Source organism: Eurytemora carolleeae, unplaced genomic scaffold (assembly GCF_000591075.1).
Source record: "Eurytemora carolleeae unplaced genomic scaffold, Eaff_2.0 scaffold617, whole genome shotgun sequence".
Taxonomy (NCBI): Eukaryota; Metazoa; Arthropoda; class Copepoda; order Calanoida; family Temoridae; genus Eurytemora; species Eurytemora carolleeae.
Genome location: NW_019396507.1, coordinates 58,453 through 75,371, shown reverse-complemented (window position 1 = coordinate 75,371; position 16,919 = coordinate 58,453). Strand labels below are relative to the sequence as shown.

The window sequence follows — 16,919 nt, the reverse complement described above, 5'->3', positions numbered from 1 at the left end:
AAAGTGTGCCTTTAAATGAATGAATGTTCAAAATACATTAGTCAAAACATAAAACAATTGGATGTTCACAACAAATTTCAAAGCAGAAGATAAAATAGTTCAGATGTGGTCTAAAAAAAATGTATGTTTTGTTAAAAATGCTAGCTTGAGAATACACAAGGTGGTAAGATATAAACTTACTTAAAATACATTTAAAAATTTTCAGATCTAAAACACTTATCAGTTTATTGAATTATGTCTAAATTGGAGCCTTACTTATAAATAAAAAAGATTTAATAACATCAGTCCAGTTTGAGGACTCCAGAAAACGCAAACAATTTAAATATCATCTAATTTTAATTTGGAAAAAATCTCAAAAAAAATGTGTAACAACAGTTTTAAGAGTAAATTAAGTTTTAATTACTTCTAATTCAAAATAGGATATTAATTTTTAAATATGTAAACAGTCCTTTTTAGAATTTTATTTCTATATCTAAAACATGTTGTGTTAAACAGTTTACAATTTGCTGAAATATTCAAACTCATTAGTCTCTCTGACAACAATTGTTTTGTTTGTAAACAATATTATGAATTAAAATTATAAGCAATATACATAGATTACATAGATACATAGATACGTAGATACATAGATACATAGATACATAGATACATAGATACATAGATACATAGATTACATTCATTTTAAAGTTTACCCTGCTACCAGTATGTTTTTAGGATACGAACCAGAAAGCCCAGTTTTTCAGAAATAGTTTAATTGAAGTGTTTCCCTTTATTCCTCGGGTAAGTATTTAATGTTAATTTTTAGTTTATTGTGTTTATAATTGTATAATATCTAATTTATTGTAACTTGTTTTTATTTTTAACTACTTAAATACCTGGAATTATATTCTCTATATCTTATTCTGAAAAACGATAATATTTTAGAAATTGTATGAAACTTGAAGTAAAAAAGATCTTTTCTACACATTTTATTTATCATGAAAGGAATCGAGACTTTGCCACAAACTCTGATTTTCTAATCTCTATATCTTTTCAACCTAATGTCGTAGACCTTAGATATTTCAAGCTATGAATTCTTCTAGATCAAAAAAAAACTAAGTTTGAAATATCTAAGGTTGTTGCCATCAGGTTAGCAAGATATAGGGATTGGAAAATCCGAGTTTGTGGCAAAGATTCAATTCCTTTCAGATAAATGAGAATATTTTATAAAAAGTAATCAAAACGCTGTGTTCGAGCTTTGGTTGAATTTACAAATTACAGGGTTTAAATTTAAAACGTTTTTTCGTTCATTTAATTTAGTTAAGAGAAAATAAATACTTAAAATATGAAATCTGTTTAAATTGAAGTTTACATTACTATTTTAACAATTATAATATGACTTTTGAATTTTTTTAAATCTTCTATGCGTTACTATTCTGCATGACATCGTTTATAACAGTATACTTTTTTGTAATTGCAGAAATGTATAGCCTGACTGGCTGCACCTCCCCCCCCCTTTTTTTCTGTGATAGAAATTTATAACATTTGATACTTTTTTGGAAAGCCCTTGGGCTCTATTTCAATAATCTGCAAAAGAAATGGCAAATTGACAAAAATCCAAATATTTAATGTGTAAAAAAAATAAAAATTGCGCAAATTGCAAAAAATTATACATTTTTTTAAAAGCCTTTGACCCAGCGAATTCAAATGTGCAAAAATATTCGGAAATTTGTTAAACCCTAAATGTGTATTCAAGAAAAACTGAAATTGTGGAATTTCTCTTTAAAGGCGTCTGTGCCAAAATCTGTCCAAAATGTCTATGCAAAAATTGTGCAATCTTCTTGCTTTTGTTATAGGCTTTCCAAAGAGCTATAACATGTTGAAATCTAGAAGTATGTCTTAATATAGATTTAGTCTGGTGTAGGTAATTTAAGGCATTTAGGCAGTATGCATGAGGCAGTAGGTATAAAAGCCCAGCTTTAAACCTGAAAGGAGGGGCAGCTGTTAGTTAGAAAAGCAAGAAAATTTGAGCTCTCAATCTTTTATCCCAACAGAACGATAGGGTTGATTCAAATTTAAACTCTGTAAATTTAGAAACTGTGGTTACAGCAGATTTGGCCAATTCTTGACCAGGAACTAAATAAACAGGAGGTTAGTGCTTCTATAAATAACTGTTAGGGGATTAACCATTTGGATACAGATCACAAAAATTTTGAATATAGTTCATGTTTCAAAATTCTTTGAAATTTCTTTAAAATAGAAAAAAAAAAAAATTTTTAGATGTTTAAATTTTTCTAAAAACTGCTAAAATGCATGAATCAAGTAGAAAATAGAACGAATTGAGTTTTTACTACAAACTCTAATTTTTAATCCCGATATTTTTACACTTCGAAGTACGTAGTAGACCTTTCATTTCACAAACTTTAAATTCAGTAAGGTCAAAAAGTCTCAGAAAGGAGTTTCAATGATTTGCCAAATAAATAAAAAATGCCACAAAAATAAATCTTTAAATATGATTTTTTGATAAAATTTACCAAATTGTCTAATTATTTAATAAAATCAAGATTGTGAAAAAAGCAAAGTAATCAATATAGATTTTTCAATATTGAAAAATCAAAATATTCTTTTTAAAAGAAAAATGTCATGAAAGAAAATATCCTAGGTCATGGCAGCTGTTCTGGAATCTGCTCTTTTTCTAATCAGAGAATGCAGTCAGCAAGAATACCAAACTTTTATTCAATCCTCGATCAGGCAAATTATTTGAAATTCCAGTTACCTTAAAACTCCTGAACAAATGTTTTCTAAAACACAATGTTTATAATTTGTTTTGTTTTAAAGAATGAAATATTAGTAAGTTATTGACAACAGAAATATTTCGAAAATTGAATTTATTACACTTTTATGTGTGTGATTTTTCTTTCCGTTTTATATTTTTTTGATTTCTTCATTACAAAAATCCAATACACACTGCAGCCCTTAAAGTTATTAAGCATTTTTTATTTCAAATATGAAATATCTCACTACCATAGACTACAAACCGTGTGTAGATAAAAAAAACGATTCAATGACAAAGCATGTTAGTCTTTAAACGGGTTTTCCAAAACAAAAATACTAACTCTTTTTTTAATCAGGCCAATTTTTAATGGGCCAAAAACCGTTCAAGCAAGTGTAACCCTGCTAGAACAGCTTCCAATCCTGCTGGAGAAAACAAATCAAGAAGAGCTAGATACCCAGATTCTACCAATGGTTTATTTAGCCCTTGAGAGCAATATGTCGCAGGTCCAGGTTAGTAATTAAGAATTGTAGCATGCATTTAATTACCCTGACAACTTGTTAGCAATTCAACCTATATCGAGTTAAAGTCATTTTTATTTCTTCAAAGTCTAATAGCTCAAGATTTCTTAATGGTAATATGTAAGCAGGGGGTGCAAGACTTAAAGTTCTTAGATATAGATAAAAAAGACATTTTGTCGATAAAAAGAGATATCTTGTCAAAACACATTATTTGGTGGGTGGTGGAGGTTGGGTTGCATAGCTATTAGTCAGCTGTGATTGCACAAACTACTTCCACACAGACCATTACAGAATCATCAGAAAAAAAGTAAAAAAGATCCGGATGAAATAAAATTTTGATTTAATTTACACTCCATTTTGCTTTCGCGTACACCCCCTTCAGGATATAAAATTTTCCAGATGGCTGCTGTTTCTGTTGTACCCGCAATCCTTGATTACTTGTGCGATGATGTTATTCGTACTGAGCTTCTTCCCCGAGCTAGAAACGTGTACTCTACAAATGGGGCTGATGTTAAAATTGTACTGAGTCTTTTAGCCTGCATTGCTAAGGTATTTTTAGATTTCGAACAATATTCGCTCATTTTTGCAGTTTCCATTTCTATTTGAGTAGTAACCAACTATACACTGATTTTTTGTCATCAATCGCCTTACACTTAGCTCCTTTAATAATATTATGACAATTTTTAGATTTTGGATAAATTAGATCGAGCAGTAATCATTGACGAGGTTTTACCGTTGCTGTATGATATCAGACTTAATGATATAAATATCCTCGTTACAGTCCTAGGTGATATTCAATATGACTTCGTCAAAGTATTTGTAACAGGGGTGTATATTTTGACTCATATTTTCCCAAAAGTCACGACTTAAAAATAAGTTTTTTTTTACAGTTTTACGAAACCCACTAAAACTTCGAAGAAGAGAATTTTTTGAATTTTAGTTTTATAATAAACGTTTTGGTTCCGTAAAAACCAGGTATTCATGAAAAATTTTTAAATCATGTATGTGCACAGCAACAGACTAGCTTGGAAAACATGACATTTGTATTGAGGGAAAAAATATGATATTTTTTCAAAAAAAGGTTTTGCTTAGTGAACAGAAACCAGCAGATAAGAAGTAAATTCCCTCTTTTTCCTCCTTTTTCCTTTCCTGTTCCCTCTTTTCCTATCTTTTTACATTTAGTTCCCTTAAGGGAAAAAATCATATTTTTTTCCTAAAAAAGGTTTTGCTTACATTCCTGAGCCAAAACCAGCGGTTAAAAAATAAATTCCCTCTTTTTCCTCCTATTTCCTTTCTCCTCCTTTTTTCCTTTTCTCCTCCTAACTTCCACGTTTTTACCTTTTCACTTCCCTTATCCCCTTTTTTCTTCATTTCTTTTCTGTTTACTCGTGTAAAACAATGATAGGGAAAAGAAAGTCTAAAAGAAAGTCTAAAAGAAAGTAAGTATTTGCCACAAACTCTGATCTTTGCAACCTGATGCCGTAGACCTTTGATATTTCAAGCTATGAATTCTGTTAGATCAAATAATCTAAGTTTGAAATATCAAATGTGTACACCTTAAGGTTGCAAAGATTTAGAAATTAGAAAATTTGAGTTTGTAGCTAAAACTCAATTTCTTTTTGACGACTAATGACGAGATGAAAAATGTATTAGAAAAAGGTTTTATTATGCATCATTACACAAAAATAACTCTTTTATTCTTTCTTTAGAATATGCAGAGAGATAACAACATGATAAAGTTACTATTTATAATTGTTAAGTCATGAAAAAGTGTGCTTATATTTTGTTTAGTTTATAAAGTCTTTCTTCTTTGCTTACCCACATCAAAATAATTCTATAAGGGGGTTCTTCAAATCGCTCATTTGTATTTTCAGCTCTTATATATACTTAATATATACTTAATAAATAATATTCTTTAGAGATTTACAGAGTAATGCTAAGTGATCGAAGATATGGGTTAAACATGACTCTTTTGGCTACAAGGGTTCTCCCAGTTTTGATTCCACAGGTCATTTAAAAAAGATGATAAAAATGGTATTTTCTTGCGTCAATAAATAAATGCATGCCACTTGTATGTAATATGAATTTCAAAAGATCACCTTTAATAAAAACATTGCAATTTGTGACGCTTTTACTTATTTCTTGATCCAGAATTTCAGAAAAGGAATTGATTCTTTGCCACAAAATCTGACTTTCTAATTCCTATATCTTTGCAATCCAATATCGTAGACCTTAGATATCTAAAACTATAAATTCTGTTAGATAAAATAAGTTTGAAATATCAAAGATTACACCATTAGGTTGCAAAGATATAGGGATTAGCAAATTGGAGTTTGTGGCAAAAACTTAATTCCTTCGCTATATGTTAATGTTATCATTTAAACTAGTTTAAAATCATAAAACTAATTCTTAAATAGAGTGCCCTATAAATAAATTTACTATTTAGTGTGTGAACCCTCAACTATCAATAGATAACTATATGATAGTGCATGGAACCATTCAGGAGATGATGGATCATATTGACAGGTGAAAATTGTCTGCACTTGTCTTTGATTGTTTTAGAACCAAAACCGAACCAAAAATTTCTTTTCACAAAGAAAATTATAAACAAAATTTACGAACTAATTGATTTTTAAAAGGATCCTAAAGTATGCATCAAAAATTATATCAAAGAAATTGAGTCACGCAAACTCAAATTTTCTAATCCCAATATCTTTGCAACTTTATAGTGTAAACCTTAGATATTTCAAACTAAGATTGTGTGATCTTACAGAATTCATAGTTTGAGGTCTGTGGCATTAGGTCGCAAAGATATAATGATTAAAATATCTGAATCTGTGGCAAAGACATGGATTTTCGCCTTCAAAAAACACACTTTAAAAGGAGTATTCAAAAACACACAAGAGGGCAAGAGCGTTAATGAATTAAAAAAAATCATTAAAAATATTGAAATTAAAAGGGATGGGGGAGGGGGGGGGGGGGTTGTAGTAGAGATCAAGAAAGGTATACTTGTACTATGACAATAAGGAATAATTTTCAAAGTAAAGAACTGAAAAGTGTCTATTTCCTAAATGAAATAATAGAAAAATTACCAAGGCTAAATACCTTTGGTACTAGATATATATATTGATATTTTAAAGGAATTGATTCTTTGCCACAAACTCTGACTTTCTAAATCCTAACTCTTTGCAACCCGCTGTCGTAAACCTGAGATATTTTAAACTTTAAATTCTGTTAGATCAAATAATCTAAGTTTGAAATATCAAAGGTTAACACTATCAGGTTTCAAAGATATAGTAATTATTTCATGTTTGAAATATCAAAGGTTTACGACATGAAATTGTGTTGCAAGCTATAAGGATTAGAAAATTAGATCTTGTGACAAAAACTCAGTTCCGTTTGGGAAGAATCAAATACTACAGAAACTAATGACTTAATAAAATTACCTATTTACGATGTTAAAAAGATAATCTTCTATTCAACCTGTTCCATAATTGACTAGAGGTCAAACTAGAGGTCAAATATATGTGTTTTATAGTAACGCTTGACTTATGTGGTTGTTCAAAATAAAAATAAACATGACTAAACTAAAATAGTTGAGTAAAAGCGAAAAACCGAAATTACTATTTAATTCCCTTACTTTCTGCGTTTTCTGGAGGTTGAATTGGAGGTAAATTACCTCCGCCTCTCCTGTAAATGACCACAATTGGAGGCTGCAGGCAAAACCCCTTCTATCTCAATTTTAAAGATCAAACGCACCCTAATCAAAATTTTGTTTATTGAGATAAATTGGATGTTTTTTTCCAAACTAATAAAATAGTTAATATTTTTAAATGATTTTAACGAAGTTAATAAAGTTTTAGAATATACACAAAATACCAAACTTTATAGTTTTTTATTTCAGGCACCAAAGAAATAAACTTAAATTAGAGGGGGATCTGCCTAAGGTAAAATCCCAATTAAACACAAATTTCTTCAGGGTGTTTCTTACAGAATTGCAATAAATATTTAATTTAAGGTTTGAAATAAGGTATTACCGTATTATCCTTCCATTTATCCAATTTTTTATTGTGGTTTTTTAAAAATTTTGTTTTTAATTGTTTTTTAAAAAACAATTTTCAAATTTTTAATGCAAACGTGATATATTTAACGAGGGTATTTAGAGCATTTTTAGAACGTTACAATTTCTTATTGCTGCTAATATTTACATCTATATTAAAACCCTAGATGCGTAAAAAAAACTTTTGACTTTCTGTCAAATAAACGGTTGCAGCTAAAAATATATATAAAGCCGAAGAAAAAATATCGAAATAATGTCACTTTTGGCAAATACCCTTAATCAAAAGCTCTTAATCGCGACCCATGAAAGTTTTATCTGATGTTCCTGTCTCGAGAAATTTATATAAAACTGTGTTAAAACTATACGAAAGTTCATATATGCAAAATTTAGAAAATCTTAAACTTAAATCACATGACCTGAAACTATCACCAATGGCAGAGCAGTATACTGGTCACTTGTCTCCGCCTGTATCACGTGACCACTTTACTGCAATGCCATTGGTAGAATTTCTGGTCATGCAATACGGACGTATAAATAATATTATGAATTAAATCTATAAAAAATAGAAATAACAAATATAAAATTAGAATTGGAGTAAACCAAAGTTACAATTAGCTTTCTCTAGGATATCATCGTTTTCAGATTGGTTGCTTATTTGCTGAATTTCATCTATTTAAACCCACTACTTTTATACAAAATTGTATATATATTAATTTTCTTATAAATTTGACAAAGTTGTAAATTTGTTTCTCGAGAGGAACATCAGATATAACTTTCATGGGTCGCGATCGAGAGCTAAAGTGATTAGCTTTCAGCCTATACCCCCTTTCATTTTTCCTTTACAGTCCCTTTAATACAAAATTTTTATTGGACACCTTTCTGCTTATATGTTTAACCTTTTACTTCTATTCTTAATTAGATTTTTGGAGTCAATGTCTTTTGCAAATTAGCATAAGAATTGTACTAATCTACTATTCTCATTCAGTCTGTAGAATCTCTGAGACTGAGATCAGATAGATACTCGGATGTCTCAATACCAAATCTAGTGATTAGGAGACCGAGTGTAGTACAGGTGATTTCCTGTAGCTCAGGTTTTTTTTAATAATTAAGACACCAGTTAAAGTTCCTTTTTAAGAAACAAATATAACAAAGATCGATAACAGAAGTTAAAATTTCTTTCGGGGAATATGAAACATGAAAATGTAAGAAATGTTTAAATACAATTAAAAAGGTAATTGATATTATTTTTTCAGGGTCATTTTTCCAGCCACTCTAGTGCTCTTTCTAGACTTAGTGCCATCTCTTCAAACAACTCAAGCGGAGACAGTTCACCAGAAAATAACAATTATCTTCGAGTATCAGCAATGTTTGGTAACAGGTAGTTCAGTTTAAAACATGTTTGGTAACAGGTAGTTCAGTTTAAAACATGTTTGGTAACAGGTAGTTCAGTTTAAAACATGTTTGGTAACAGGTAGTTCAGTTTAAAAATATGTTTGGTAACAGGTAGTTCATTTTAAAACAATTCCAAATATCAAGCTACTAACCAACATTTATTAAGTCTGAGAAAGTAATTCCACAGTTTTCTCGTTCTCACTGTTCAAAGATTTTTCAGGAAAACATTATTTTTCTTTTGTAAACATCTAAATTTGTATTTCAACGAATAAACAATATTTGATATTTTGCTTCAACAGTTAATAACCTCTAAATTTAACGTCAGATTGTCAAATATTATTTCCCCCGAGTTTAGTAAATATTTGATGTATTTGTCACACTAAAATTAACCTATTGGAAAAAGTAATTCGAATATGCTTATTTTTAACAGTAACGATAGTTTGCAACCATATAACAGATAGGAACCCGATAGCGCAAAGGAGTTGATTCATTGTCACAAACTCTGATTTACTTTATCTTTATCTTTGCTACCCAATGTCGTAGACTGGAATATTTCAATTCTGTTAGCTCAAACATTAAAAGTTTAAATTATCAACGTTTAAACAATTAGGTTGCAGATAATTTTGGGATAAGAAAATTTCAGTTTGTGACAAAGGCGCAATTTCTTTGTTAAAGAAGGGTTCAGTTTCAGTTTCAGTTTTAGGGTTTCCATTCGCAAAACTTTTACGCAATTTTTGCGGAACGAACCGCAAAATTTTTCTTTCTTTGCGCATCAGTTTTGCGCGAAAAAACAACAATTTGCGCAATCATTCGCAAAAGTCATTTCGCGCAAAATTGCCCTATTCCGCTTTTACGAAACTTAAGTTTTGCGCAATTCCGCAATTTCGTAAAAATCAAACGGTTGTTGACGGTGTGTGTTTCTTAGAATTCAATTCTGGAAAAATCTTGTTTTGGAATGTCTTCCTATTGGTCACTTTTACATAATTGACCAATGACAGTTAAGAAGAGTTCAAATCTCACAATTTTCTCTACAATTTTAGTTTTGGACATGCATATTTCCTAAAAGTGCATTCATGGTTACTTTCTTGCATTATTTTAAACGAGATTAAAGAGATTTCAGAAATTTGATTAAAAAAATTTAAGAATATAATTCATACTTGATTAGGCAAAGCTTTTAAGGGTCACTTGAAATTATTTAATAGGATTAAAATATTGTCAAGTTTCACACTCTCTAATTTCTATTTTATTAATTTTGGTCCCTTAATTTAAACTTTTTGTAACTGGAAGTAACCAATTGAGTGTAGTATAATCGTTATCATACTCGATGTTAATATTTTTTTTATGTATGGAATAAATCTTCAGTTGTTTAATTCTAAGCTTAGAATATCAATTTTTGACAATTTGCCTAAAAAGTTACATTTTGCGTAAAACTTGCGGTTTTGCGCAAATTGCGCAAAACTAAAATTTCGTTTTATGCGCGGCACAACTTTCGCAAAAAATATTTCCGGTTTTGTGCAAATTGCGCAAAAAAATAGCGCAAAACTAATTACGTCTCATGCGCGAAAATAGCGCAAAAGATTTAGCCATTTCGTGGAAACCCTATTCAGTTTCAGAAAGTATGTCTTGAAAAAAAAACTTTAAGCACGACAAAATGCGTTAAATTTTAAAAGGTTTGGACATATGAAATCTACTTTTTTTTCCATTGATTGATATTACGTTAATCAAGACCAGTAAAATAATTGTTTAATTAATATTTTTAATCATTTCAGTTTTCGGAAATTATTCTTGGCCACCAACTTTGATTTTCTAATCCCTATTGCTTTCAAATTATGAATTATGTTAGATTAAATAATCTAAGTACGCCATCAGGTTACAAAGATATAGAGATGAACAATTTCAGTTTGTGCCAAATAGTCCATTCATTTGTAATCTATTTTTAATCTGTCTACAAAAAGATAATTTACGGAACCAATCTTAAATTGCCATAAATTAAAAAACCTCTAAAAGCTGGGCATCAATCGATCGGAATATATGACTATTGCGATTTCGAAAATTTTCACCTGTTTTGAATCGAACCTATTAAAAAAGGACTATCTCTTAAACTCCCAACCCCTACAAAGCCTGAAACCCTTTGTCAAGGCGATGGAGTGAGAATACACTTCCAGTTTCCAATCGGTCCCCCTTGTCCTCTGTGTCTTCTCCTGGCAGTGCACCAGGGTCCCCTGTGGGACTTCCTAACAGGTAATTTTTCTAATATCTTTTTCTAACCTAGAGGTCGCGTTGCAAAGAAATACAGGGTTACCCACAAAGGACAAACTTCTAAAAATATGTGCCGATTTTAAGGTTGATTTTTGGTTTCTGCATTTAATTGAGTATTTTGATGGTTTACTGAATGATGAGGCGGAGAAATAAGCTAATTTTGTCCAACAAGAACTCTGAATGCTAGAAAACGAATCAAACAAATTCCGTACAATCGTCTCTAAAGTCTCATTCTTTGTGGGTAACCCTGTATAAAAGCAAAGAAACTGAAACAGTTGAATAACATTGCCAAATAATACTATTAAAACTCTAGAGACAGGGCCCCTGATAAAATGTTTACATACAACAACGCCCTTGATTTAAAATAACGTATTACAAACACTGGGTGGTACCGTATAGTACTGGGGGAACTTGGGGTACAACAGAATACTGGGGGGTGCGTACTGATACTGTATGGTTCAAGGGATACTTGGGGTACTGGCGGCGATGGGGGGGGGGGTACTGGGGATGCTACAGGGTACTGGGGTACTAGGGGGTTCTGCATGGTACTGAAGGGTACTGCGGGGTACTACAGGGATGGGGGTGGGGTGCTGCAGGGTACTCTGGGGTATCGGAGGGTACTAGCGGTCCCCCCAAAGTAAAATCTTTTAGAATTTTCCTACTTTCGGATATGTTTTTACTTTGGCATATTTAAGGATATATACTCGATCATCCAGTACTAAAGGTTTTATTAAAATTAAACTTTATTAAGTTTTGAGACGTTTTAAAAATATGCGAAAAATGAATTGCTAACACTCCTAGGATTAGTACGTCATTATAATTCTCCAGTCATTTAATTATCTTACATATAAAGTTTTATCTTTTATAACATACCAGGGAATTTTCTGACGGATTCTTTAGTCTTTATATAAATTACTTGACCCAGTCCTAGTTTCAAGTTATACTTATATCCGGTGAAATTATGGACACAGTTCTTTTTTCTGATGAACGTAAAGACAAAGGAAAACAGATTTTATGATTTTAAAATAAATGTTGGACTTGAAACAATCATACCAACTCTGACGGATTGAGCCTTTATAATTTTCATGACATTTTTGTATGGTTAACATTTTATACCGTTTGAAACTAACTTCTGTTTTAAGATGTACTTCGCAAATCTGGTAATAGTGCAATAGTGTAATAGTGCAATCGTGTAATAGGTCATAATTAATAAATGTAAGAAATAGTAAAATCTGCACTTAGTAACACCTAAAGATCTTGATTAACCTTTAACGCAGGAGGCACTCAAGCGCAACCCAAAGACGCCGAAGTTCTTCAAACCTTCTCATTCATTCAACAAATCCTACTTCACCGGTCAGTCATTTGTGTTTTTGTATTTGTATTTGTATTTGTAGTTGTATTTGTATTTGTATTTGTATTTTTATTTGTATTTGTATTTGTATTTGTATTTGTATTTGTATTTGAATTTGTATTTGTATTTGTAGTTGTATTTGTATTTGTATTTGTATTGGTATTTGAATTTGTATTTGTATTTGTATTTGTATTTTGTATTTGTATTTGTATTTGTATTTGTATTTGTATTTGTATTTGTATTTGTATTTGAATTTGTATTTGTATTTGTAGTTGTATTTGTATTTGTATTTTTATTTGTATTTGTATTTGTATTTGTAGTTGTATTTGTATTTGTAGTTGTATTTGTATTTGTATTTGTATTTGTATTTGTATTTGTATTTGTATTTGTATTTATATTTGTATTTGTATTTGTATTTGTATTTGTATTTGTATTTAAGACCAAACAGTTTTGCACCTTTTCTTCCGTGTCAGTTTATTTTCATTTTTTAATACTATTATTTATAGATGAAATTAGTGATGTATATTGTGCATTCCGTTCATTCGCTTTTAGAATGTTCCAATTTGAGTCTTTGCCACAAACTCACATTTTCAAATCCTTTTGTCTTTGGGACCTGATAAGGTGTAAACCTTCTATATTTCAAACTTAGATTATTTGATTTTTCAGTATTCATACTTTAAAAATATCCAAGGTTTATGACATATTAGAGTTTTTGGCTTAGACTCAATCTTTTGGCATAGTATAAGAAAAACAATTGTTATTATAGTGTTTAATCTAAACGATACAACAACGAACGTGGTATTTTGATGGTTTTCTATTGTTTTTCAATCTATTTTTAGGATAGAAATATTGAAAAGTTCAATTAACAAGAGCAAATCTCAACTTATTACAGTTTTGAAATTTTGAAAGTTTTATTGAAAGTTTCAAAAAAAGATCCAAAAAGATTAACAACGCTTAATGAAATATAGTGATTTATTTGCAAACAAATAAAATGTTTAGGTTTTGTTTCAACTTGGTGGTAGTGTTCCAAACTCTCTTGGTAAATGTTCTCCTGTGTCTAGCAGAAGAAGTAGCAGAGTAGGCAGAACAGGTTCCTCTAGCAGCCTGGTTGGGAGTAGAAAACCATCTTTAGCGGGTGTAGGGGAATGGCCAAACTCCCCACCCTCCAGCACCCCTTCTCTACTACAAACTATCGGGAACAATGTTGTGAGTGCTGCTAATGCTTTGACTCCATATAAAAAAGCTTTTATTAGTGGGACCAGCAACAATGTTGCTTCTCCTCCCTTCTCATTTAATTAGAATTTATAGTATAAGTAGATATGCTTGTCACAAATAAGTAGATACCAGAGAGAAGTCACACTTTTAAACAAAAATTTCATTTTCAATGTTCAAAAGTACAACTTTCTTTTGAAAATCAAGAAAATTCTTAAAATTCTGATAATCATAGCCCAAAATAAAACCCACAGACTGAAGTATAAATAATTTTTTTAAAATCATTTTCTCCATTCCTCTGTACATATTTGTGACAAAACATATTTAATTTAGTTTCAAATATACTTGCGATATTAAATAATTAACACATATACATTAAACAATATATTACACGCATATTATAGCATGCAGTAATATACAGTTTAAAGGTTACAAAATTGGATAAAATCAAGTTATTCAAGTAAGGAAGAAAGGAATAAAAGTCGCAAATATATTGGTTCATCCTGTAGTTTATCGTAGTAAAATAAGTGATAAGTATTATACATTACATTATAAAATATCTAGATGCATGTTAAATTGTTTATATATTGTCTATTTTGCTCAAGCGTACACGACTTTAATACAGACTTAAGACCAGACCTTGCTTTTTAAATACGGACTGCTTTTGAGGCTTTGCTTACATTTTTTGTCAATTATGTTCTGCACCTTGCTTAATAAGCAAGGGAACTTAGTGTTTCCACAAACTCTAATATTCTAATCCTTAGATCTTTGCAAGTTGGGAACTACGAGATCAATGCTCTTTGAGATCTTTTGTAAATCTGCAGATTAGTTCAATTTTTTTTCAATATCCCGCATGGTAACAAAATTCATAGTTTGAGATAACAAAGATCTTCGACATCGAGTTGCAAACATTTAGGGATTCGAAAATTAGCTTGCGACAAAGACTCAATTCCTTTGCCAACAAGAGAATTATTTTAAATAAAAAATCTAAGATAATAGTAATTCACATCTCAACAATCAGTTTTCTGTCTCCAACTTATTTGATTGTAAACTTTGGGCGTTTTAAAATCTGTATTTCTAAACAAACCTTTTGTTGATATGTTTGAAGGGAATTTTTGTTGGCTTGTGACTTTCAGATATATTTTTGACTTAAAATAGCACTTGATATCGAAAATATTTTGAAATAAAAATGCTATTACAAAGAAATTGAATTCCATGAAATTATAGAATATGAGCATAAATTTCCTGTTATGCTTATTAGCATTAATATGTACGAAATATCTCTTAGCTCGTTTAACCCTTAAACCCTTCAGTAATATATTTTCCTCGCTAAAATGTGTATGTCCGATAAAATTTGTTTAGGCATGAAGTTATATATAAATATTTATTTACGTCAATAAACTTATCTGTAGATATTTATAAGTTTGAAAAAAGTATCGTTTGATGCAGAAAAGAAATTACATTTTCATGGTTTTATAAATACTAAAATATTTGACAAAATATGTATAATTATGCGAATAACTCCTAAACTAAAATGTTTGTTAATATATTTCAGTGCAGTTTGCTTGGTCGACACTAATCAACTTCTGGTGTATCATCATTACGAGCAACAATTTTTCAGTATTATTAAACGTCTTCTCAATGATTATAAAAGTACCTTTTTCTCTTTGAAAGATGATTGCGATTTATTTACAACCACATTTTCCATAAAAACCTAATGTTCTTTGTCTTGTATAGAGTAATAAATTCCTTAGTAAAATGCCAATTATTTCAACTTCAGTAGCTAGTTCTATAAATTAATGTAAACAAAAGAAGAAGCTGTAAACTATTTGCAAAACAAGAAATACATTGTTTTTCTGTTCGGAATCCATTAAAAAACTCGCTTCAAAACTTCATATAAAAATGTATTAAAATACAAAATTCCATAAAAGTCTCAGTTAAAATAAAATTGGGATATATTTTACTTATTCCGTGGGCTCAACGGATATTTTTTTTTCATTGAATGGGTGATCGATTGGATGGAAATACAGCCATAAAGCCCTTACAGTGTATTACATAGAATTTCGAACACAGGTAATTATAAAATACATTAGCGTATGACTTTATAGCATAGAAATAAAAGTTTTTCTCTTTGGGAGAGGGGGCTTAACAATAAACTGCAGAATTTGACTCGTTTTGTTCAAGAAAAGATTCTACTACAGACACACGAGGGTCTGAAACAGGCGCAGACAAGATATATAGCTACTGCAATGATTGGCTGTAAAAACTGCATATACAGCTGAAACAGGCGCAGAAAAGATATATAGCTACTGCACTGATTGGCTGTAAAAAGTGCAGTTAAAATTATCGAATACTTCACTTGGTATCATTGAGTACCCATGGTTTGGGATACTGAATTCTTTTTAGTGAAATGAACTTTTTTAATATTAAATTATGCATTTCACTATTTTTTCATCCCTTTAAATTCTGAAAAAAAAAGTTAGAATTGCTTATAATAATTTTTGAAACTTAATGCAAGATTTTAGACAACATTTCTGACCTGCATCTTTCATAACCTATTATTCAAATAATATTATGGATCAAGCATTATTGTGATCCTAATGCTTCTCCAGAAGCGGAAAATTTTAAAAGATGAAAACAAAATTATAAAAAAATATTCTAATAATATTGCAGTAGTATTTCCTTTTTAATATTAACTACTTTTCACAAATACTTTGGGATTCTCCGGGTCACCCCCCCCCCCTCTACGCTAGCGGACAAGGTACACCCTGCGTTTGAATAGGTAGGTGGTAAGGTATTTACGATATGAATTGTCCAATGTCCATTGGGGGAGAGAACAGGGACTCCATGGGCCCTGAGAACATCATAGCGCCCCCCCCCTCAAGCCCCACAACATTTGGCACTTTCAAAATAATTTGCACTGGTCATCAGGCGCGTACACAGGATTTTAGCCAGGGGGGGGCAAGATTTCGCGCGAAGCGCGAAAAAAAATTTTTTGCCCCCCCCTGGCTGTTTTTTGCCCCCCCCTGGAATTGTTTTGTTCAAAAAGTCAATTAACACCATAAAAATACACCAAAAAGACTACATTTTTGGGTGTTACTAACCTTATAGAGTCTAAAATTTATTCTAATATTTATTCCTTTGCTCGAAAAACTAACTTTAACTTTTTAACTTTATAAATTTATAAATTTATCACTTAACTCCATCACAGCTAACTAAATCAATAATCACAGCATCATTAAAATCATATTTTCACTGATAAACGAAATTTTTTCTGAAATTTGTAGATAGGATTTACTTAATCTACATATTCACCAACTCTTTTAAGCTACAATTTTCTTGGATTTGCTTGCACAAACATTTCAATGATTT

General features: G+C 30.5%; 1 protein-coding gene across 2 annotated transcripts in view; it reads left to right on the top strand.

Moving 5' to 3' along the window:
- Positions 1–15,300, top strand: part of LOC111704557 (SCY1-like protein 2) — a 44,687-nt gene extending 29,387 nt beyond the window's left edge. Inside the window, exons 16-30 of one of the 2 annotated variants that reach the window (XM_023476832.1) lie at positions 715–780; positions 2,074–2,130; positions 2,642–2,730; positions 3,111–3,264; positions 3,673–3,822; positions 3,961–4,060; positions 5,193–5,281; positions 5,720–5,799; positions 7,178–7,220; positions 8,319–8,405; positions 8,587–8,711; positions 10,865–10,966; positions 12,262–12,337; positions 13,335–13,541; positions 15,103–15,300. In XM_023476832.1, the coding sequence (XP_023332600.1) occupies positions 715–780; positions 2,074–2,130; positions 2,642–2,730; positions 3,111–3,264; positions 3,673–3,822; positions 3,961–4,060; positions 5,193–5,281; positions 5,720–5,799; positions 7,178–7,220; positions 8,319–8,405; positions 8,587–8,711; positions 10,865–10,966; positions 12,262–12,337; positions 13,335–13,541; positions 15,103–15,126 (1,449 nt within the window). In that variant the 3' untranslated portion in view covers positions 15,127–15,300. The other variant, XM_023476831.1, reaches the window with a different exon arrangement.
- Positions 15,301–16,919: the final 1,619 nt, after the last annotated feature.